This window comes from Pleurodeles waltl, chromosome 6, assembly GCF_031143425.1.
Source record: "Pleurodeles waltl isolate 20211129_DDA chromosome 6, aPleWal1.hap1.20221129, whole genome shotgun sequence".
NCBI lineage: Eukaryota > Metazoa > Chordata > Amphibia > Caudata > Salamandridae > Pleurodeles > Pleurodeles waltl.
In genome coordinates, this window is record NC_090445.1 from 1,602,959,077 (window position 1) to 1,602,983,631 (window position 24,555).

The 24,555-nt window shown below is 46.3% G+C and overlaps 1 protein-coding gene across 1 annotated transcript in view; it reads left to right on the forward strand.

Moving 5' to 3' along the window:
• The first annotated feature begins 361 nt into the window (after positions 1–361).
• LOC138301218 (kelch-like protein 9) overlaps positions 362–24,555 on the forward strand; it is a 289,687-nt gene continuing 265,493 nt past the window's right edge. The window contains exon 1 of the mRNA XM_069241460.1: positions 362–1,707. Coding sequence (XP_069097561.1) covers positions 631–1,707 — 1,077 coding nt within the window. The 5' untranslated portion in view covers positions 362–630. The remainder of the gene's footprint in view (positions 1,708–24,555) is intronic.

The window sequence follows — 24,555 nt, forward strand, 5'->3', positions numbered from 1 at the left end:
GGAACTGTTTTATTAACATTTACAAACAGTCACCTGCTGGTGATTGTATTTAGTATTACTGTAACCTAGGGTGACCGGATTTGGAGCACAGAACAGTCACAAGGAAGGGAAAACATGAGTGTGAATGCTTGGGGTCTCAGGCAGACAAAACCACCGGCGCGTTGGAAGTTTACAAAGCAGGGAGCTATACTATGTTGCCTTTACCATAGGGAAATAAGTATTCTTTTGTTACAGTTAAAAAGCATGCCCAGACCTTCCCTGCAAGTCCAAACTTGCACAGCGGACACGGAACATAGGGTACAACAAGACCGGCTAGGCCAATCAGCTCCCTCGAAAGTAGCCAAGCCGGTTACTGTTTAGAATCTCCTGGTGCGTGTAGCGTTGACCAGCTCAGTGTTGCCATTCGATGCTAATAACGAGGTAAGGACGGGCGTGTCTGTCGAGGAGACAGAACATTCACCTCTGCGATCTGGATAGCGGAGCGGCGGATTTAGGGCGAGATATTCACGACGCGACTATAAAGAGTTCCATCTTAACTGTAGAAACAGAAGTGCTTTAATTAAAGCAACTGCAAAGGGATAAAAAGCGCTGCTTTCGGTGAAGGATTATTACTGTCACTTGTAACATTGTATGACATCTGAAGTAATGGATATTCATCAACGCAAAGCCACGGAAGTCAGGTCTTTTGTTTCGGACACGTATTTAACAAAGCTCTTGGGCGGCCTTGGGGTCATGCGGCAGCAGCATGTGCTATGTGACGCGGTTCTCGAAGCAGGTGGAGCCACTTTTCCAGCACATAAAGTTATTCTGGCATCAGCAAGCAACTACTGCAAAGTAATATTTTCTGGAAATGAAGCACACAGCGAGACACCTGAACTTATCCAACTGAAGGGCGTAAGCGCCGATGGGCTGCGAACTGTTTTGAATTTTATCTATTCTAACAAACTGGATATTTCGATTGACAATGTTCAAGACACGCTTAAAGCAGCAGAAACCTTACTGGTGCGAGATGCAATAAAATTGTGTTTTAGATTCTTAGAAGAGTCTCTCGAAGAAAACAGCTGTATGGCGGTTATCGATATTGTCAAAAAGCATGGACCTGAAGAACTAAAGCAGAAAGCAATTAGTAAACTTGGACAACACTACCGGGAAATCTTGAAAGATGATCTACAGCTCAAAGAACTAGACAAAGAGTCCTTGGCTGAGATCCTGGACAGAAAGGAGATCCACGAATACAACGAGCTTGAGCTCTTCACGTTCACCAAAAACTGGATATTGTATGACACTGCAAGACTGAAGGATGCAGAAGACTTACTTAAAAGAATTAGGTTCCCTCTGATCCCTTTGGACGACCTCCAACAGTCTGTGCAAGAAGTACCCTTCATGAAAACGGATGCCAGCTGCTTCAAATACCTCCAGGATGCATTGAGCTACCACGCCCAGCTTTATGCTCAGCCCATTCTACAATCAGAAAACACCTCTATCCGCTCTAATTCTGAAAGACTGTTGGTGCTTGGTGGAAGAACGACAGAAAACAAAGTCTGTGGAGACATCTGGATAGCAAATGAGTCATTCGGCACTTGGGAAAAAGTTGGGGAGCTTTGCAAGCCAGTGTACAATCACTGTGTAGCAGTAATCAACGATTTTCTCTATGTTATTGGAGGTCAATCACTCTTTGATCCATCTGGAAAGCGGCCATCAAACGAGGTAAGATAGTGTGTAAGCAAGTATGACAGTTATAACGACACCTGGTTTGTTTTTCCATTCTAATAAGTCAGACTTTTTTTTTTTTACAATTCTGGAATGCCACCTAACTCTCAAGCATGGCTATTAAACAAAGAGAGTGTCATAAAAACCCCAAAGAGAAATACTTTAGCCTATAACCATTGCTAGCACCTACTTACTAAAAGGGGTCAGGTGACCAAAGAACTGGCTTCTAAATCTAGTGTACCCATTTTTGCTACAAGCAGAATCAGGACTTTACATCCTGACCACATAAAAGTGACACTCCCCTTCACAGTAGCTTTTTGTCTAAAAAAAAATGTTTTTTAAAAAGTGCATATACACGTTTACTTGGCTTTTTACATATTGCATGGTACCAAAGTCTTGCAGTTTAGAAGCAATGTTTGCAACACCTATTACCCAGCTTAGTGGTGTTTATTTTATTCATTCTAGAAGAATAAAAGGCAGAATTATCCACAACAAGATTCAAACGTGACTTTCAGGTTGCCACCTGCTTAACACTGTAGAAACACTAACAGCTAAGATATCGTACCAGCTTTATCTGCGGGCTAAGTGTATCAATTAGTGCAATGACTTAGATCAGTGGTTCTTAACCTGTGGTCCGGAGATGCCCGAGGGTCCACAAAGCCTACTCAGTGGGTCTGCGACTATTTAAAAAACTAAATATAAATAAAGTGTCTATAAAAGAAGCAAAGCTGAAAAAGTTCAAACATTCTGTAAATGTGAAGGAATTTGAAATTGGAGGCTAAAAATTTAAGGGCCAATTTAAATTTGGGCAATTACCCAGTCCTCTGCCATGACAATAGAGTAAATTACTCTGTCACCTTGGCAGAGGTGCCAACCGGCAAATTTTAAAATGTCCGTCGGCCCAGCAGACATTTCAAGCATTGACTGTGTTCGAAATGGGATCTCTAGTTGGAAGTCAGTTTACATCCTGTCCAAGTCTCACTCTTGTCCGGGTAAGGGAGATAACAGCTAAAATAACCCCTGTTCACTCCCTTGGGAGCTTGGCACAAGCAGTCAGGCTTATTTCAGAGGCAATGTGTAAAGTATTTGTACCACACACATAGTAACACACTGAAAAGACCACAAAAGTACTCCACACCAGTTTCGAAAAATAGCCAATAGTTATCTATGGTAAACAAGACCAAAATGAAAAAAATCCAACATACACCAGAAAATGTATCAATTTTTAGAGTTAAAAGAGCCTTAACCCATAGAAATCAATGGATGTGTTGTTTTAGAACAAAGTACCTGGTATGCATAAAAAAAGGAGCAGAAGAGATGATGCATCAGAAAAGCAAGCAATGTGTCGATTCCGTACTCGCAAGTGAGACTGTGTGTTGATTCTTTTCCTGCTGGGTAGGCAATCCATCAATTCTTTCCCTGCAGGAGAATGATGTGTTGATTTCGGGTCACGCAGCCTTGGTTCCTGCACTGATGTTGGAGATTTGACGTCCAGGGATGATGCATGGAAAATCCAGACGCATGGCAAGGATGGATCAGGGCTGAAGCAGGTGCTGTGTCGAGTTTTCAACCTCGGTGTAGGTGCTGTATAGGTTTTTCTGCTGCAAGAGCCGCAGTGCGTGGGATTTCCTTTAGGTTATCAGCTTCCACTTCCAAGGGCCCAGGGGCTGGATTTGGCACTACTTGTCAAGTCAGGAGTCTCAGCATAAGAGCCCAGGCACTGGCTGATGAAGTCTCTGATGTCCCTGAGACTTCACAACAGGAGGTAAGTTCAGTTCAAGCTCTTGGAGAACTTTGGAAAGCAGGATGTAGAATGCTAAGTCCATTCCTTTAATTGTCAGGGCAGAAAAAGCATCAAGCAGAGTGGCAGGTCCTCTTCAAGCATCCAGCTCTTCTCCCTAGCAGAATGTCCTCAGTCCAGAAGTGTTCTCAAGTTGTGGAGTCAGCAGTCCAATACTTATACTCATTTCTGCCCTTGAAGTAGTCAAATTTCAAAGGAAAGTCTTTGTAGTGCACAAGACCTGCCTCTCACTGTCCTGGCCCCAGACACGCTCCTGGGGGTTGGAGACTGCTTTGTGTAAGGACAAGCACAGCCCTATTCAGGTGCAAGTGTCAGCTCTTCCCTCCACTCTTGACCAGGAAGACCCATCAGGATATGCAGGACAGACCTTAGCTAGAGTGAATTCACAAACAGCCCAACTGTCAATCTGATCCAGACAAGTATTCCCCAGCCAGCCAGAGGCACAGAATGGCAAAAAGTAAGAAAATGCCCAACTTCTAAAAGTGGCATTTTGAAACTTACAATCTAAAAACTAACTTCACAAAAGATGTCTTTTTAAATTGTGAGTTCAGAGACCCCAAACTCCATAAATCTGCTCCCAATGGGAAACTCCACTTGAACTATATTTCAAGGCAATTCCCATTTTACCCTATGAGAGAGCTAGGCCTTGCAATAGTGAAAACCAAATTTAGTAGGACATGTTAAACACACTAGTACATGTCCTACCTTTTAAATACACTGCACCCTGCCTACGGGGCTGCCTTGGGCCTACTTTAGATGTGACTTACATATAGTAAAAAGGAAGGTTTGGGCCTGGCAAGTGGGTGCACTTGCTAGGTCCAACTGGCAGTTTAAAACGGCACACACAGACACTGCTGTGGCAGTTCTGAGACATGTTTACAGGACTACTCATGTGGGTGGCACAATCAGTGCTGCAGGCCCACTAGTAACATTTGACTTACAGGCCCTGGGCACCTCTAGTACACTATACTAGAGACTTACTAGTAAATCAAATATGCCAATCATGGAGAAAACCAATCACCAACCCAATTTAGGCAGAGAACACTTGCACTTCAGCACTCAGCAGTGGTAAAGTGCCCAGAGTCCTAAAGCCAGCAAAAACGAAGTTCAGCGTAGGATCATAACAAGATGTCAGAGGCCAAAAATACAGGGGAAACCACACCAAGAGCTGACAGGTCCAACAGACAGGAACCAATGTCAAGGCGGTTCCTGCCAATCCACTGTAACTTTGCCATATGGCTCCATCAAACATGATGGAGCCAGATGGCAAAGTTACAATTTGTTTTAATTTTCAAAAAGAAAATCCCAAAGTGGTATTTTCATTTTGAAATAAAATAATTAAAAAAACACGCCCCCACACAATGGGAGTTTCCTCTGTAAGCGAGGCTGTATTGAGTACTTTTTAGTGCCCGTTACTGCCATGTTTGCCCTGGTGGTGACAGGCATGGAAAAATGGCTACATGTCCGCCAATCTAACTTAGGTGGGTGGAAATATAGCTAATTCCCCGACTTCTTTTACTAAGCAAGTTTGACTACGGTGGTACTCGATTAGTGTACTTTGTTGTCAAACTAGGGGCCACTGCATTTAAATCATGCGGGCCTCAGCCTTGGCCGAGAGACAACGCTGTCGCCTTTGTGATGGAGTTATCTCACCACCAAGATCTAAATCAAGCTCTAAGTGAAGATCACCGTTTGATTTCTGAGAGCAGTGCAAGGGCATCAAAAATATAGTATGGATGAGTGACCTCAACTGAATTTGGAAAAGCGCCAACCTTCCCATTATTGTTAAAATTTGGATTTGTTTACATTTGTTAATATTATAAAATATTTTATCATTTGTGTATTTGATAAATGTTTGTTCCTGTAATTTTTGTGTACTGTTTTGCAATTCAAATCAATGAAAATGCTTAGGCTGCGGTTTCCGTCTTTCCGTAATGACTCAGTGGGGATCCCTGGATTCCAATAATGATTCAGTGGGCATTCCTGGGTTCCAGTAATGAGTAAGTGGGGGTCCACAGAAGTCAAAAGTTTAAGAACCATTAACTTCGATCTTTGCAGCAGGTGCCTTAACCATCCGTGTTTAATATGCTAGGTACAGGTTTGGATAATCATTAAATATCCTAGTGGTTTAATAAGCCTGCTGCGAAGCATTATGTGCAAACTGCATGCTCAAATCATAGTTAGACAGTGCAGTTGATACCAGCATGGTTTAAGAGATCCTTATGCAATGTGCAGATCTCAAGTTCATTTCCAGATCATTAGTTTGGTGATATGTGTGCTTGCTGCAAATATCTGCTGCTAACCAGCAAGGAACATGTTTGCACAATCTGTAGGTCACACTGGAATCTTAATAACATAGTATAGGGGATTTCAGCATTATGTAAAAGATTCTTGTGTACCTAAAGGTAGATGTTTGAATCCTTGCAGAGATGACTAAGATTCATTATACAAAGGTGGATGAAATGAGTAACCTTGGGTCGGGTAGAAATTCTCATTCCTCTTCAGCCCTTTCTATGGTCTGTAAATAACTGGGATTCCTAGTACTCAATTGACTTGTATTCCATTTACTGATTTCAGAAGCACTAAAGGCCAAGTCAGCCTTGCAAGGCGTCAAACTTGTGATGTACCAAATGTTCAACTATGAACACTGAAAGCCCACCTTTCTCTTCTTTCACTAATCACAATCATTTTGCAGGGAAATGTAGAGGATAAAATCTGGACAAACAAGCAAAAAAACCTTGATTCAGCACTCTAAGCATGGTCACACTTGTATCAATGTGGATTAATGGCATTCATTTCTAAAACTGCAGTCCTGATTTTTTTACATCAAATTTAGGGAGGACAAAGAACCAGATTCAACGTTGTGATAGAAAGAGCAATATGAATGCAGCCATCAGTTAAATAATGTCCCTTCATAAGATGAAAGTACTGCTTGGTAGTGAAACCCACAACGCTGTGATAGTACCATTGGTAAACTGACAGCTGGTGTTAGATGCATAGGCAGCAAGGGTGCAAGGATTATCATAACTACTGGCAAAATATAATTGTCCTGCTTGATTGTCATCCTGTAGTCCAATAAAAACCCACTCTCAAATGGTTTCATGTTATTTGGACCACATGGTCCTGCATCAGCGTGACAATACCTTAGGAAAGTTCCAACCCTGAGTATTAAAGCATATGGAAATTGAAAGAACTAAATACACTTAAAGAAAATTATATATAAACATTGAATCTCCTGCAAAGAGAAATATTGGGTATGTGTGGCCACTAACTACTCGAGAAATGGTGGAAATGATTGGTGAGTGGTTGTGCTGCAGGAGCTCTTTTTATGTACCTGAAATTCAAGGTTATTATATATTTTACCTCTGGTCATTTTGCCCTCGATGTTATTCATACAGCTGATTGACATGCAGAAACATTCTTGATGATGGAAAGGTATTTTCGTCAACCGTGGTATTTTCCTACTGAGATAGTTCCAAATCTGCAGATATGTACTGTGTTCTTGGAATGGTAACTCAAATAATTGACAATGCTATGATGTGATAAGTTGAACAGGCGCCTGACTGCCATCCAATCCTTTCGTCATCAAATGCCATACTTATGATCAAGAGGCAGTTAGCACAGCATTTAATAGGAAAACAAGTAAACACATTACTAATGCCAAGGGGGGCATTGAAACTTTCTATGGACAATTATTCTGAGGCATAACAACTGTTTGGAATTTGGAGGAGGCCACTTTTTGGAAAGTTTTTTTTTAACACACTTCCTATTTCCCCCCTGTTTTATTAACAACACAATTGTCGCCCCAAGTGGGAAGGGTATGCCCAGACGTGGGTCTCGTGCTCACTACGCCACCGGATTCAAGCTAGCTTGGCTGAAAAGGGGTGATACCCCGAATCCGGTCCCAGGATGCTTGTTTCTGGTTCAGGTAGGACCCGGTCTGGCAGTTCAGGCTGGACTGTCCCCCTGGGGAACAGGGTCAAGACTGATTTGCATATGGCTGGGTCCAAACTGTAATGGCACGGTGAGCAAAAAAACTGATGGATTAAACCCAGATCTGTGACTGGGGGTGAATGTTTGATTAGTTCTGCATTTCGTCCATCAACTGTTCTTTTTGCATTTGTCGCCCCAAGTGGGAAGGGTATGCCCAGACGTGGGTCCCGTGCTCACTGCCACCGGATTCAAGCTATCTAGGCTGAAGAGCGGTGATACCCCGAAACCGGTCCCAGGATGCTTGTTTCTGGTTCAGGGAGGTCCTGCTCTGGCAGTTCGGGCTGGACTGTTCCCCTGGGGACAGGGTCAAGACTGATTTGCATATGGCTGGGTCCGAACTGGAATGGCATGGTGAGCAAAAGAACTGATGGGTTAAACCCAGATCTGTGACTGAGGGTGAATGTTTGATTTGTTCTGCATTCCGTCCATCAACTGTTCTTTTTGCTTTTAACACATTACTAATGCCATGGATGTCATTTAAACTTTCTATGACAATTATTCTGAGGCATAACAACTGTTTGGAATTTGGAGGAGGCCACTTTTTGGAAAGTTTTTTTTAATACACTTCCTATTTTCTGACGCTTTATTAACAACAAACTATACTCTTACTCCAAATAAACTGTGTTTTGCTGTTGCAGAAGTAGGGAATGTGTACAAGTGAGAGTGAGGCAGAGTGCAGGTATCTGGTGAGCTGGTGAAAGTTTATGCAGCTGTTCTGACCCTGTGTTGTGTAGGGCCTTGCATGTGTGCATGAGAAGTTTGAATAGGCTGCGCTTGTGAATGGGAAGCCAGTAAAGCTTCCTGAGGTGTGGTCTGATGTGGGTCGAGTGAGAGCCTTGCAGTGGTGTTCTGGATGGTATGGCATCTGTGTAGGAGTTGTTTGGAGATTCCGGTGTAGAGTGTGTTTCCGTAGTCCAGCCTGCTGGTGATGAGTGCTTCTGTGACAGTAAGTCTGGTATCCTGAGGTATTCAGTTGAAGATTTTTAGCACCATGCATAGGATGTGGAAGCAGGAGGTTCACACTGAGTTGACTTGAGGCGTGTGTTGTGCTTGTCCTCTAGGATGATCCTTTATTTCTGGCATTTTTTTGTGTGTGTCGGTGTTGGTCCTAGCTCCAATAGCCACTTAGTAGAGTTCCATGGGTAGGTCATGTTTCCGAAGACCAGTATTTCCATCTTGTCAGAGTTGAGCCACAGGCAATTGGTTCACATCAAGTCTGCTACCATAGTCATGCAGTTGGTGAAGTTCGTTCTGTCAGTGGTTGTTTTGTCTGTCAGGGAGAGGATGAGTTGGGTGTCATAGGGGTAGGAGATGACGGTGATATCTTGTGATCGGATAATGTTGGTGAGTCATATCATGTATATTTTAAAAACGGTGGGTCTGATAGAAGATCCCTGTGGGACTCTGCATATCAATTTCTTGGTCTCTGATGTGAAAGGTGGTATTCTGACCCTTTGGGTTCTTCCGTGAGGAAGGAACAGATCCATTTGAGAGCGGATCCTTGTATGCCAATATTGTGGAGACTTCCGATGAGGCTGTTATGGGAAACAGTGTTGAAGGCTGCAGGGAGTTCGAGCAGGATGAGGGTGCTATTTCTCCTCAGTCCAGGATGATTAAAATGTTATTGGAGGCTGCAATGAGAGCTGTTTCGGTGCGGGGGTTCTTTCTGAATCTGGATTGAGCGTTGTTTAGAAGATACTGAAGTTCAAGGTTGGCTGTGAGTGTCTTCTTGATGGCCTTGTCAATCACTTGGCTGGATAGGGAAGCAGAGAGATGGAACAGAAGTTGCTTAATTGATTTGGGTCGGCTGTGGGCTTCTTGAGGAGGGCGTTGATTTCTCAACGTTTCTATTCATTTGGAAAAGTGGCCGGCGTGGTGGAGGTGTTAAGGATATGGGTCAGAGTGATGCTGATTGGTGGTGTTTCCAGGTTATAGATGTGGTGGGGCCATGGGTCTGTTGGAGCTCCAGCTGAACCACCCCACGATGATTGGCCTACCGGGAGCGGCACCTAAGTTGCAGGAGCTGCATTTAAGCAGCAAGAGGGCTGACAGTGAGTACGCCAAGGAGAGCATGCTCAGACAGTCTCGCAAATACGAGTCTCACAAATACACATTCATGATAATCAATTAACTCTGGGCCCCACACAGGCAAATATTATTCACATGCAAGGCGAGCCCGGGGACCACATGTCTTGTGTCATCTGTGGTGGCCATAATAATTATTCTGTACCTGGCAGACAGTGACCCAAGTGGACACAGAGGGCGGTGCCTTTTCTTTTGTCGGTTTCCGCCAAGGTACCCGCCCCACTTTCACCACGTAGGATCTGATTGGCCCTCAGAGACACTCAGACAGCAGTGGCAGCTTTATTTTTCCTGGTCAAGACCAAGGCACTGCTGTGGCCAGAGTGGTACCTTCTCTCCACCTGTGGCCAGGAGGAGGTTGCACTCACAGATTGGCACGGAGCAAGTCCCCACCATCTGCCTCAGCAGCCCCTCTAGGATATGGCAGACAACTGCAGCTACCAGGCGGGTTTTGACCCGTCACATTAAAACAAGACTCTCTTTTGGGGCACACTTGTCTAGTCACACCAGTCTCCGGCCAGCTGTGCTGCATGCAGTGCCTTTAAATGGTGGCCATCCTCTGTGGTTGGGCTCAGGTCTGCCACAGACCGGCATTGCAGAAGCAGTTCACTTCACTGAGCTCCAGGCCGAAAGAACCTCTGCTGCTGCCAAAAAGTACACCATGAGTGAGAGAGCACCAGCAGCACTGATGCCACAAGCAGAGGAAGCACTGTTGTTGCTGACACTTGTCAGCAACTTTGAACTTAGTCAAGTCCTTACCCGGGCACATGTACTCTGGGGACTTGTTTCCAGTTTGGCAGGTGGCTGAGCACAGAGTGCAAACGCATAGCAACACAGATGGCCTGTCAACAGTGATAGTCAAAGCTGAAGCAGTTAGCGGAGCTTAGCTGACTCCCAGGACAGACAAGGAGGTGAGGCTGGGACGCATACTACCCTGTCAACTACCAACGCAGCATGATCAGAGCCATGTAGCAAATAGGCTGGTATGCCATGCCTCGGAGACGAGACTTTACATTCTAGTGACCACCAGCACTGACTGCCCGCAGACTAGACTTCCCTTCTGTCCTCAAAGAAGTCACTCTATGGCAGTAACTATGAAGGCACTTCTGGCGGTACAGATGAGTCCAGCAAATCATTTAAGAGTACTTGCAGTGAAGTGATTGTGGTGTCAACATGGCTAAGGACAAATTAGTCTATATCTATTTTGTTGGTCTTTCATCTTCAGGTAACTAAATATAAAATAACCAAATAACTTAAATGAAATGCAAAGCTATTTGTTTTATGTTTACCTTATGAAAGCTTAGCGGGTTAATGCAACCACTGCCAGCGGAGGGATGTGTGTGTGTATAAACACACACCCTGCAGTGATTGTGTTAACTAGTTGAGGTTCATAAGGTAAATGTTACTATATTATATATCTTGCACTATGGCGGTTGCCACTTGGTATTTATTTTTAGGAACATTTTCCCTTAGGAAATTTATTTTTTGCCGAAACGCGTTGGATTTTTGTGCTGAAATAAATTGACTTTTCATATTGGAGGTGTGTCTCGGAGCCCATCCAAGACCGCTGTGTGGAGCACCTGCATTACGGGACTTAGTCACGAAAATATATATATTTATTTACTGAAAAAACATGGGTTACAAGGACATTATAGTTAGGAAATAGAATTTAAAAAAGCATAGAAATTCATTAAAAAAATAAATAAAGGTTTCAAGGACGTTATAGTTAGGCTTACATTTTAAATGTGCAAAACCATATAAATGTACCTGTTAGAATTATCTCCAGTAACTATAACTCATGCATTAAGATAATTATAACTCATGCCCCACCCATGCACAGTTTTTTCATCAAAAATGTTAGGGCAAATATTACATTGATAATATCAATGATGCTATCAAAGATGCCATGAGTGCCGTAATTTGTGGGATAATTAGCAGTGCACGCCTTTTTCTATAGAAACTAGGTCCTAACTATAACTACCTACTGTCGATATATATATATATATATATATATATACACACACACTCGCACAAAACCATAGAAATTAAGCAGTTATAGTTACATATATAGCAAATAACTATAACTCGCGGCCTAAGGTAACTTTAACTTGCACCCCTGCCGTGCAGATTGTTCTTCAATAATTTGACTTCTAATGTTTCATCAATAATTTTATTCACATTATAAATATGTCATGAGGGCTGTAATATCTGGGTTAATTAGCAGTGCGTGGCAAGGGCGTAAGTTATACTTACTTTAGGCTGCAAGTTATAGTTACTTGAAATAACTGTGTTGTGTAGCCATTTTAGCTATAGTTTTACACACATTATTTTAGCAAACTAGGCCTGCCTCTGTGCACTTTAACCTAGACATATTTTATTCAGGTCCGTTTTTATAATTGTAACAATAGCCACATTTGCGGTCTTGTTTTCTTTTCTCTATCTAACTTTTCTTTGCCTAAACCCGCACTGCGTTCTTAAACAAGACATTTCTTTCACTCTGTGCTTTTCTCAAGGCTGCAGTAAGACAGGCTGCCAGCAAGTGGTACGATTTGGCTCTAATGTTCACAGAAACATACACACGCTTACGTGAGGATCCTTTCTTGGAACATCAGCTGTTTTACTATGAAAACACTACTTTGACCCATGTACATTAGTGGGAGATTCCAGCCAGATTACCAAGACTGTATGCTGATTGCTGAGTGCTTTGCTGCATCTGCTTACGTAGACTACAGGCCTCTAACTCAGGTATGAGGGATGATATCTTCCCAGGGGAACCTGAAGGGTAGAATTAGAGCTTAACATGCTGTGCTCTAACATAGCCTATGTAGAACTATTCTTAACGATCGTAGTGACAATATGGTAGCGTTACTTTAGTGCCATACTCTCCTTGGCACAATTTTAATCCTGTCATGCTTCAACGGTCTAGTTATTGCAGTACAAGCTTTATTATCTAAGATGCAGTTACTTCAATAAAACCTTATTGAACTATATTCTGCCTCTGATTGTCCTTGCATATGTGAGACTAATGTAACTGAGAGAAACGGAAGAGATCTGAGTGACCACGATTTCCCTGAGGAGTCATTTGTGTCATGGGCTCGGTTGCCCAATCATCCCTGCTCTAGGGTGGAGATGAGGTACTGCTAGTTAGCCAGAACAAAACCCGGATTAGGCCAACTGGTGTCATCTGTAGTGGGTTCAGACACAATTCCCCACAGTGCAAGTGATTCTGCCGCCCAAATCCATTAGTTTCATTAGGATAATGAGAGCCTACGCAACAGCTGCTGAATATCTCAGCTTTTATGCAAGTAAATTCAGAACCTAACTATAACGTCCCTGTAACCTTTTGTTTTTTAAGTGAATTCCTAAGGCTTTTTTCATTCTATTTCCTAACTGTAACATGCTTGTACCCTTTGGATTTTTCAGTGAATTTATTTTTTTTATTATTAATTTTTTTTTAACATAAAGTAAGTTTCATTACTATACACTAATCCAACCACTGCTGCGCACGGATGAAGGCCCTGCGGCCAACCTCCCTAGCCACCCAACCCCACGCTGCGCACAGCATTTGGCCGTATTGCAGCAAGAGTTGGGCGCAACGCCTGTCTCTATGGGTATGAGAACAGGTGCGAGAGGGTGTCTCTGGGTGTGACAATGGCTGTGTCTGTGTGGGTGTGAGTGGATGTCAGAGGGTCTATGTGGGTGGGAGTGGGTGTGAGAGGGAGCACTTTCTACTGGTTAGTTAGTAAGTGCTACCTTTCTGGGTGAAATGCCAGTATGGGGGAAGTGTGACCCCGGGGACCCCATCCCCCTGGGCCCACTGCATTTCAATGGGGGAGGTTGCACAGCCCCCTCCCCATCCGACCTCAGCCACGAGGACCCCATCCCCCCAAGGCTCGGCCGTAACATGTTTTTATGGGGGACATTTGGGCCTCGCTGCCCCGGGACAATTTTTGCCCTGGTACCCCCATTCTCTGGATCACGACCATCTGTCCTATGTGCCCCACAAGGCAACCAGTGTGCAATGGGGCCGTAGGGAGAACCAGAAGGCACTCATGGTTCCAGACGGCTCCCCACCTCCTACGGGAGCCGGTATTGCTTTCACAGAGAGGGAGCTGCTAAAGATGCAGCTCTCTCTGTGAGAGCAACAGTTTATTCTCTTTGCCTGCCTGCATGTTTGCAGGCAGGGAAACAGAGGAAACCTCCACTTCCAGCAAGGCAGAGCTGTTTCATAGCTCTCACTTGCTGGAACTGGAGTGTTTGCTTTGACTTGGCAGGAGCTGTCACAGCCCCTGCCAAGTCAGAGCAACAGCTATGGCCCGGGGGTGGGCACCCTGGAACACAGAGCAGGATAAAAAATGCTTTTATATCTTTGGTAGAGGGGTGTCCCTCTGGAACCAGAGCACCAGAGCTAAGGGATCATGGTGTCCCTACTCTGGCCCCTATTCTTATTTTTTACCTTTTTGTTCTGGGAATCGTCAGAAGCCGAGTTCCCAAGATGTCTGCTAACACTTTCTTGTTGAAGTGTTGGCAACCAGTCAGATCTTGAATAGCAATTAGGTTATCTCTATTTATTTAAACTGTATCAGTGTAGTGGATTTTTTGTATTGGACCACTGTTGTTGCGTAACACGAATTAACCAGGTCCTTTGGAATTATTTTTTGGGTGACTACATTGTTATGTAATGGCCAATCAGATCTCAGCACGAGATCGGGAGGGTTTGCGGAGCCTGCGCGTCCCTATATATACAAATTTGAATTTTCTTAACTATCTTGAAAACTACTGACTGGATTTACACCAAATAACAAAAAGGGCACTTGCTACCTTTCTGCCAAATTTGGTGTAAGTCCACACAGTGGTTTGGCACTATTCCTGTTCAAAATCCTTATGGGAATTAACAGGGAGAAAACACATTTTGGGACCCCCCCCCACCTTTTTCCCAGCCCTCACTTGATGGATCACCCCGAAACTTTCCAGACAGCAGCTGACATGAGAGTCAATTTTTTTGGGAGAATGTCATTAAGATTTGTCCACCGCCACCAAAGATATAGGCAAGTAAAAAAACACTTTTCCTGTGGAAACTAGGTCCTAACTATTACTACCTAGTGGTGACCGCCACTAGGTAATGCAAAATAGAAGAGAGAACTCTGAGTAGTTTCCAAGTTTCGGTAGAGAGCAGCTCAGGTAAAAATAACCCTACAAAACCAACAACACTCTAAATTTGCTCACCTCAAATGTCTGTTTTTGTAGCAAAGGTTTTTTTTAAAACTCTTTTTATTACATTTTTCCAATCGGTGCACACCAGATTATCTAAAAAAAATATTTGGGGTCAAATGGTAGCTGCTCCGCAACCACACACTGTAGTTCCCCCATAATCTTCCCCCAGTATTCCTGCAGTACCGGGCAATCCCTTATGGTATGGAAAAAAGTGCCTCTCTGCCCATGACATCGTACACAGTTCGGGTGTTGCGCCTGCCCCACAGTATGTAGACGCTGCCTAGCATAATAGATCCTATGAAGGATCTTAAACTGGATAAGTCACAGCCTTGACCCGATGGCAACTTCGAAGAAACATCAGCACAGCCTCCCAGTCGTTATCCTCCATGTCCCCTAAGTCAGCCTCCCATTGGCTGAGAAGTTTACTAAAGGTGTCCGGCATGTTATTGTTAATTGTCCTTTACACCACAGAGACAGCTTTTACCGTTAACTGTTCAGTCAACAGTCTACCCTCCAGCGGGGCATATTCCGGTATTTGCATCCCAGGGAGGCCCTCCACTCTCCAAGCATGCCTCAGTCGAGCGTAGTAGAGGAACTGCGTCCCACTGAGCCCATAAGCGTCCCTCAGTGAAGCAAAGGGGATACAATTCCCCCATCCAGCACACCTCCCAGATTAGAAATTCCAATGCGATCCCACATCTCACATCCTGTCAATTTTCCGATTTCTGACAACCAGCCACCCTCCCACAGGGTGGGGTCATCCTAGTGGGTCTGTGCATCCAACCCAGCACCTTGGTTGCTCTAGACCAGGCTCCGAGAGCTACCTGCGTAGCGGGCAGTAACCGTCGCTCTTCACTTCTGCAATATAAATAATGGAAACAAGACCCCCCCGTTCCCACTGCTAATCTCTTCAGCCTATAAGTAGGGTGGTCAACGGGGGCAAACATCCTGTCATTAATGTTGATCAGGTGCGCTGCCCAATAATATGCTTCCACGTCCGGCAGGGACAGGCCCCTCTGTACTGATTACGTTGCAGGGTTTTTAGCGCAAGGCGGGGGTGTTTTATTTCCCCATACAAAAGGCCTGCACATCCGGTAATATGTGTTTTGTAGGACATATAATAACTTTGGTAGGGGGATTATTTTAAACAGGGCCACCCTACCCATCAGGGTGAGTGGGAGGCCCCCTCAACGCTCCATATCAGCCTTGCACATTTCAGTCACCCTCCCTAGATTTCGGACATGACAAAGATCCGCCATGTGTGTCATAGAGATGCCTTGGTTTTTTAAACCCTCACTGGACTATTTGAGTTGGAAGGGAGTGGAGAACTGTGCCCTCCTGTGGTGAATATAACACTGACTTATCCCAGTTAATCTGGTACCCAGAATAACTCCCCTACTCGACTAAAATCTGGAAGAGGCATGGCAGAGAATCTAGGGGTATTGCTACGTAGAGGAGGATATCGTCGGCATATAAGGAGATACGTTCTTCCCCTCTTCCCCCTTCTGTCAGCCTGAACCCAAATACCTGGGGGTGAGTACAGATCTTGCATACTAGGGATTCTACAGTGAGTGCGAATAGCAAGAGGGACAAGGGACAGCCCTGTCTGGTGCCTCTTGCAATAAGGAATTTAGACGAGAGTGTCCCATTCACCCTGTCTGCTGCCACGGGTTACCATAGAGCAGCCGTGCCCATTCCCAGTATCTGGGGCCACCCCAAACTTCTACAAAGTGCCTTCCAGGAAGAGTCAGTGAATCGCGTCGAATGCTTTTGCAGCATCCAGGACCAAAAATATGTGGGGGTCCGATCGGCACAAGATGGTATGTATCCAGTTATGTGTATGCCTCAGGTTATAGCTCTTTGACCGTGTCGGCATGAAGCCAGATCGCTCTCTGTGAACTAAAGGGGTAATAATTCCATGATGGCATGTGGCTAGTACCGTGGCCAGCACTTTCACCTCTACATTGAGAGCAGAAATTGGCCTATACGGTGCACAGGACGTTCTAGGTCAGCCCTCTTTATAAATAACCACTATTTCCGCCGTCCTTAAATCCGGGGGGAGTGTGCCCTGGTTTCTTTCTTCCAAGAACATCGCCAAGAACATCGCCAAGAGATGGGGGGCTACTAAATCGTTCAGCTTTTTAAAATGCTCCACTGGGAACCCCTTAGGGCCTGGATCTTTCCCTGCGTGCAGCCCAGCCATGGCCTTTTTGACCTCTTTTAGGGTAATATCCCCTTCTAGGGCTTCCCGGTCCTCAGCGTCCAAGGTGGGGACCACAATGCCCTGCAAGTACTCTCTTATGTGATGAGGCTCTTGCAGCTGGCGTACCTGGTAGAAAGACCGACAGTATTCGGCAAAGGCTCCTGCAGTTTCTATATTCGTGGAAACATCCTGAAGAATAAGTTACTTACCTTCGGTAACGCTTTTTCTGGTGGATACAGTAACTACCTGTGGATTCCTCACCTAAAGAATTCTCCCCTCGCGCCAGCCTCAACGGAAATTTCTTCTAGCTCTGCACGTCGATGATGATGTCACAATCGCCCGACTCCACGCGACGCCGTATGACGTCGTCTAGGCAATAAGAAGCCCTCGTCGACGTGCAGATGTCAGTTATCACCATTTTTTACGTGCCATAGAGGCGAACATTGACCTTAAAGATAACATAGTCACATCAAATGGAATGAAATCACAACATTTATTACAATAAAGATAAAGTTAGGTAACAGCAATAACTGCTCTATATGAAAGTAAAATATGTCAGACAAGTCCAAACATGTTTTCCTTAAACTATCTAAATTGGTGAATGAAATGCATATATACATGCCCCAACTATATACATAATTCAGGTATATACATATATACAAGACAAAGGATGCTCACCCATGGTTTTCATGGTATGATCAGTCAGGCAACGGGGAGGCGGGTGGGACCGTGAGGAATCCACAGGTAGTTACTGTATCCACCAGAAAAAGCGTTACCGAAGGTAAGTAACTTATTCTTCTGATGGATACACCTACCTGTGGATTCCTCACCTAAAGAATAGAGTCCCAAAGTAGTACTACCTCCGGAGGTGGGTGCCCGAATGGTCAAACCAAGAAATCCTGCAGCACTGAGCGAACAAAATGGCCATCCCTCCTAACCTCAGAATCCAAACAATAATACTTGACAAAAGTATGGAGGGACGCCCAAGTCGCCACCCTGCAGATGTCAGCCACAGGAACACCCCTAGCCAAAGCCGAAGAAGCAGCCTTAGCTCTGGTGGAATGGGCACGAAGCTCTACAGGTGGTTCTTTCTTCGCCAAAGAATAACAAATTTTAATACATAGAATGACCCACCTGGATAGCGTTCTCTTGTGGACTGCTCTACCTTTCCTCTTCCCCACGTATCCAACGAAGAGCTGATCATCTTGCCTGAACTCCTTCGTCCTGTCGACATAGAAGCTCAGCGCTCTTCATGGATCCAGCCGGTGGAGCCTCTCTTCCTCCCTGGATGGATGAGGCGGAGGGTAAAAGGAAGAGAGAGTAATAGACTGCCCCAAGTGAAAGAGTGTAACAACCTTCGGGAGGAAAGCCGCCTTGGTCCTTAACACTACTTTGTCTCTAAAGAAAGAAAGGTATGGGGACTCTACACTAAGAGCCTGAAGCTCACTGACCCTTCTGGCCGATGGTATGGCCACCAGGAAAACAGTCTTGAGAACTAGCAACCGCAAAGACCAAGAGTGTATCGGTTCAAATGGGGACCCCATTAAAAATGATAATACCAAATTAAGGTCCCACTGAGGCATAACAAATGGTGATGGTGGAAATTTGTTAGTAACCCCTTTACAAACCTTAAAACAATAGGAGACTTAAACAAGGAAGGCTGATCAGGAAGGCACAGAAAAGTCGACAGTGCAGATAAATAACCCCTGACTGTGGCAACCGCACAACCTTTCTGCGCCAGGAAAAGAGCAAATGACAATATGTCAGACAAACAAGCCTTTAAGGGATCAATTCTGTTCTCTCCACACCAACATACAAATTTAGCCCAACGACTTGCATAGATCGATTTGGTGGAGTGTCGCCTGGCCGATAAAATAACATCCACCACTTCTGGTGGGAGAGAAAAAGCACTCAGATTGCCCCGTTCAATCTCCAGGCATGAAGGTGCAAACTCTGGAGGTGGGGGTGTAGAATCTGCCCCTGCGACTGCGAGAGGAGGTCCACCTTGTAAGGGAGACGGAGCGGTGGGCACTGAGAGAGTTGGAGAAGGTCTGAATACCACACCCTTCTTGGGCAATCCGGAGCTATTAAGATGACCTGGGCTCGGTCTTGGCGGATCTTCCTCGGAACTCGAGGAGTCAAGGGTATGGGAGGAAACGCGTAAAGCAAACGCGCCACCCAAAGCTCCTTGCACCGGATACTGGAGGCTGCAAAATAACGGGCACTGCGCATTCTCCTGAGTTGCAAACAGATCTATCTGCGGATATCCCCACATCTGGAAGATGTACAGAACCAGATCTGGATCTTGGAGAGGAAGACAGGGTCACCTGGTGCTGCCGGATAGCGTCGTGCTACCGCCCTGTTGACAGCTGCAGAAGACACAGGTTTCTTCCAAATGTCTTTGATGGGGTCTAGAAGAGCCTCATTGAAAGACAAGAGAGGCTCTGCCGTCACAGTAGTTGGATGTAGCACCTCTGTCAAAAGGTTCCTCTTCACCTCCGCAGCCGGAAGAGGAAGATCTAAGCAGTCTGCAGCCTTCCGTATTACTGCATGAAAAGATGCAGCTTCCTCAGTATACTCCCCAGGGGAAGCCAGATCCCACTCAGGGGAAGTATTGATGCCACTTGCAGTATCCAGTCCTTGAAAGTCACCGGAAGGCTCCAAGATTTCACCCTCTTCCAAGTGTTGTCTGCTGTACTCTTCCTCCTCCAGAAGGTGCAAAGCCAGACGCCTAGATCGAAGTCTAGATTCGAGACCCGGCGTCGATAAGGTGTCTGCCGACGCCAAAGATCTTCGTAGGCGCCGAACCTCGGATCCATCCGATGCCGGGCCCTCCGGCTCCACAGGAACCTTGACTGTGGACTGGATCCGAGGCGAATCCATTGGCGCCGTAGCAGTTGTTGCAGGTCTCCTGGGCGACGTCAAGGGCATCGGCGCCACTTCGGCTGCAGCAGCCAAAAATGGCATGAAAGGCGTCTACTTATAATACGCCGGAACACCCAAATTAAAGGCCAAAGGGCCAGATGGACCTGCTTGTCCTCCACTCGGCGCCATGGTGGAAAAAATGTTAAACATGGCATTCAAAAAAGCCGCAGGATCCGTACCCGGCGCCGGGAAAGCCGGATATTGCTGTTGCACCGGCGCCAGCATCGAAGCTAAAGATGGGCCAGGCAACTCCTGGTTAGGAGAACCCTCTGGCCCCTGAAGACGCTCTACCTCGAAAACCGACCCAGGTGAAGTCTGAGTCGTAGGAGGCGGTGGAGTGACGGTCGGGCTAATCTCCCACATCAGACGGCACCAAGCTGACGGAGATGCCGATCTGGACCTGGACCGTCCTTTACTCGATCGGCGCCGGGAGTCGTGATGGTGCCAAGAGTCTCCATGGCGATGATGACGCCTCTCCTTCTTTTTCTTGGCGGGACAAGAATAATTTAGCCTCTTTTTCTTTAAGCGCTTTAGGGTTCATGCGCTGGCAGGAGCCGCATGACTCGACCTCATGGTCGGAACTAAGGCACCAGAGGCAATTCTCATGGGGATCAGTAACCGACATTCGACCCCCGCACTGGTTACAAGGCTTAAAACCGGATTTTCTTGGTTGCGACATTGTAACCGTCGATACGCAACTGTAGCTCCCTGTGAGCCTCGAAGAAAAAACGTTACTCGGAGGCACGGAAAAAAGGGAACTGACATCTGCACGTCGACGAGGGCTTCTTATTGCCTAGATGACGTCATACGGCATCGCGTGGAGTCGGGAGATTATGATGTCATCGTCGACGTGCAGAGCTAAAAGAAATTTCTGTCGAGGCTGGCGCGAGGGGAGAATTCTTTAGGTGAGGAATCCACAGGTAGGTGTATCCATCAGAACAACTAGGTCTAAACCACTACTTGCCTGAACCCCTAAACGAGTTGCCGGCTCCTCCCGCCCTTTGCTGCCTGGAGCTAACTAGAGCGGAATATAGAGCAGTAGCAGAGTCAGAAGCAGAGCTCGACTTCGCAATGCCCAGTATAGGTTCTATGAAACGGGTGAAAAGGCAGGGGAGCTCCTGGCCTGGCTGAGTAGGAAAGAAATGGAGGCGAGGTGGGTGGACGCAGTGGAGACCCAAGGGGGGGTGCAGGTTTAATATGTGACAGTAGAGACATTTTAGTTGTTTAGCTGTAGTGGTTTAGGCAATAGTTGTTTAGGACCTAGTTGTTCTGTCACATATTCAATATAGTATAGTAGTTTGAAATAGTGTTTTAAGCACTGCTTGACCAACATTTGCTTGTTGTCGAGATAACACATCCACACAGTAGTGTTTAGTAAATGTGTGTGGTGTGGCTGCTTTGCATATGTCTGCAATTGGTATATTTCCTAAGACTACATTTGGACCTCCTTTCTTTCTAGTAGAATGTGCTTTAGAAGTTATTAATAGTTACCTTTTAGCTTTAGGATAGCAAGTTTGAATACACTTTACCATCCATCTGGCAAATCCTTGTTTGGAAACGGGATTAACCTTATGAGGCTGTTGGAAAGCCACAAAAAGTTGTTTAGATTTTCTTAAGTCTTTCATTTTGTCTGTATAATACATGAGAGCTCTTTTGAGATCAAGAGTGTGGAGCGCTCTTTCGGCAACTGAATCTGGCTGTGGAAAGAAGAATGGCAATTCCACTGACTGATTAATGTGAAATGGTGAAACCACTTTGGGTAAACATTTTGTGTTTGTGTATTTGGAATAAGGGTTCTTCTAAAATGAATGCTTAAATTTCACTTACTCTTCTTAAGGAAGTAATTGATACCAGGAAGGCAACCTTCTATGAGAGAAATTGAAGAGCGCAAGAATGCATGGGGTGGACCCATAAGCCTTGTGAGCACAATGTTAAGATTCCATGCAGGAGCTGGTGGAGCTGTAGGTGAAATAACTCTTTTAAGGCCTTCCATAAAAGCTTTTATGACAGGAATTATAAACAGAGTGGTGTGTTGTCTGTTTTGGAGGTAGGCTGATAATGCCATTAAATGAATTTTAATAGATGAATATGCAAGATTTGCTTTCTGTGCATAAAGCAAATAATATACCATATCCTGTACTGATGCTTTAAGTGGATCTGTGTTTTTAGGTTGGCAGTAATATACAAAATGTTTCCATTTATTTGCGTAGCACTGTCTGGTTGTAAGTTCACATGCTTGTTTTAGAATGCCCATTTATTTTGATGGAAGCTGTAGGTATCCAAATTCTATGACCTCAGGAGCCAAATTGCCAGGTCGAGTATCCTGAGATTGGGATGCTTGATCTGACCTTAGTTTTGAGTCAATAGATCTGGTCTGTTTGGGAGCTGTGATGTGGTACTACTGACAGATCCACTAGTGTTGTGTAGAAGTGTTGACATGCCCACGTGGGAGCTATGAGTATCATAGTGGGTGAAGTGTGATGCATCTTGTTGACCAGAAATTGAATTAACGGGAGAGGAGGAAAAGCGTAAGCAAATATCCCTGACCAACTGATCCATAGAGCATTGCCCTTGGATTGAGGGTGTGGGTATCTGGACGCGAAGTTTTGGCATTTTGTGTTTTCGCTTGTTGCGAAAAAGACTATGGCCCTCATTCTGACCCTGGCGGTCGGTGATAATGCGGCGGCCAAGCCGCCAACAGGCCGGCGGTCCAAAATATGCAATTCTGACCCTGGCGGGAACCGCCAACACAGCCCGCCGCATTAACACTCCGCCCGCCACGGCGGAACAAACAAACAGCGCGGCGGTCCCCGCCAACAGCCAGGCGGCAGACAATGTACCGCCCACCCTATCACGACCCACCAATCCGCCACCTTTTCCGGGGCGGGAGCACCGCCGATAAAAACACGGCGGAAACAGACTACGAACGGGAAAACGCTCACCTCTACGCACTCCACGCGAGATTCCGGCAGTATGGAACCCGAGTTGCAGGTCATCCCCGCACTCCTATACCTGCTCCTGTACCAGGAGCACGCCCGGCGGCGCGGAAGACATCGGTGAGTACTGCACCTACGACACAGGGGAGGGAAAAGATTACCGGCACACACCCACCCACCCACACCCACTACAACACACACATCAATGCATTCCCACAGATCACTGTCACAACCCACAAACCCCCCCCTCCGAAATAATGCAAAGACCAAAAGAAGAGATCATAAACGGGCAGATATATTGAAATATGGACACCAGTAATCCCAATAAATAAATAAACTATGTACAAAATATATACAGCTACTAAATGTAGTCCAACCACTGTCCGTGGACCACAGGGGTCCTGTGCAAAGGGGCAAGGCCCAGTCCCACGACAAGAACTCCACGGAGAGAACACTGCAGGGGCATCAGAAAGAAAATAGGACAGGCACCTCAGGGGGAAGGGAAGGGGGGGCACCTCAGCCACTTGAGTACACGACGCCAGATCCACGAGGGGACTCCATGACCACTGGGCCATCCTGGGGAGAGCAAAGCCACAGTCCATACAGTCCATACAGTGGGTGGCCTGCCCACTGGGCCATCCTGGGGAGAGCAAAGCCACAGTCCATACAGTCCATACAGTGGGTGGCCTGCCCACTGGGCCATCCTGGGGAGAGCAAAGCCACAGTCCATACAGTCCATACAGTGGGTGGCCTGCCCACTGGGCCATCCTGGGGAGTGCAAAGCCACAGTCCATACAGTCCATACAGTGGGTGGCCTGCCCACTGGGCCATCCTGGGGAGAGCAAAGCCACAGTCCATACAGTCCATACAGTGGGTGGCCTGCCCACTGGGCCATCCTGGGGAGAGCAAAGCCACAGTCCATACAGTCCATACAGTGGGTGGCCTGCCCACTGGGCCATCCTGGGGAGAGCAAAGCCACAGTCCATACAGTCCATACAGTGGGTGGCCTGCCCACTGGGCCATCCTGGGGAGAGCAAAGCCACAGTCCAAACAGTCCATAACAGACTCCACTGCCACTGGAGGAGGCATGTTGGCCAGAGGACATCCTGCAGCCCTGCCCGAGACAGATCCTGCCCTGCCACGTCTGCCAAAGGGCCAGCGGTTCTTGCCTGGAAGGGCCCAGTTCAGCGCTTCTTGCCTTGAAGGGCCCAGTTCAGCGCTTCTTGCCTTGAAGGGCCCAGTTCAGCGGGTCTTGCCTTGAAGGGCCCAGTTCAGCGGGTCTTGCCTTGAAGGGCCCAGTTCAGCGCTTCTTGAGACGGCGGTCCCCAGCGGAGCGGTGCTTGAGACGGCGGGGCCCAGTTCAGCGGTGCTGGAGACGGCGGGGCCCAGTTCAGCGGTGCTTGAGACGGCGGGGCCCAGTTCAGCGGTGCTTGAGACGGCGGGCCCAGTTCAGCGGTTCTTGAGACGGCGGGGCCCAGTTCAGCGGTGCTTGAGACGGCGGGGCCCAGTTCAGCGGTGCTTGAGACGGCGGGGCCCAGTTCAGCGGTGCTTGAGACGGCGGGCCCAGTTCAGCGGTTCTTGAGACGGCGGGGCCCAGTTCAGCGGTGCTTGAGACGGCGGGGCCCAGTTCAGCGGTGCTTGAGACGGCGGGGCCCAGTTCAGCGGTTCTTGAGACGGCGGGCGGTCTATGG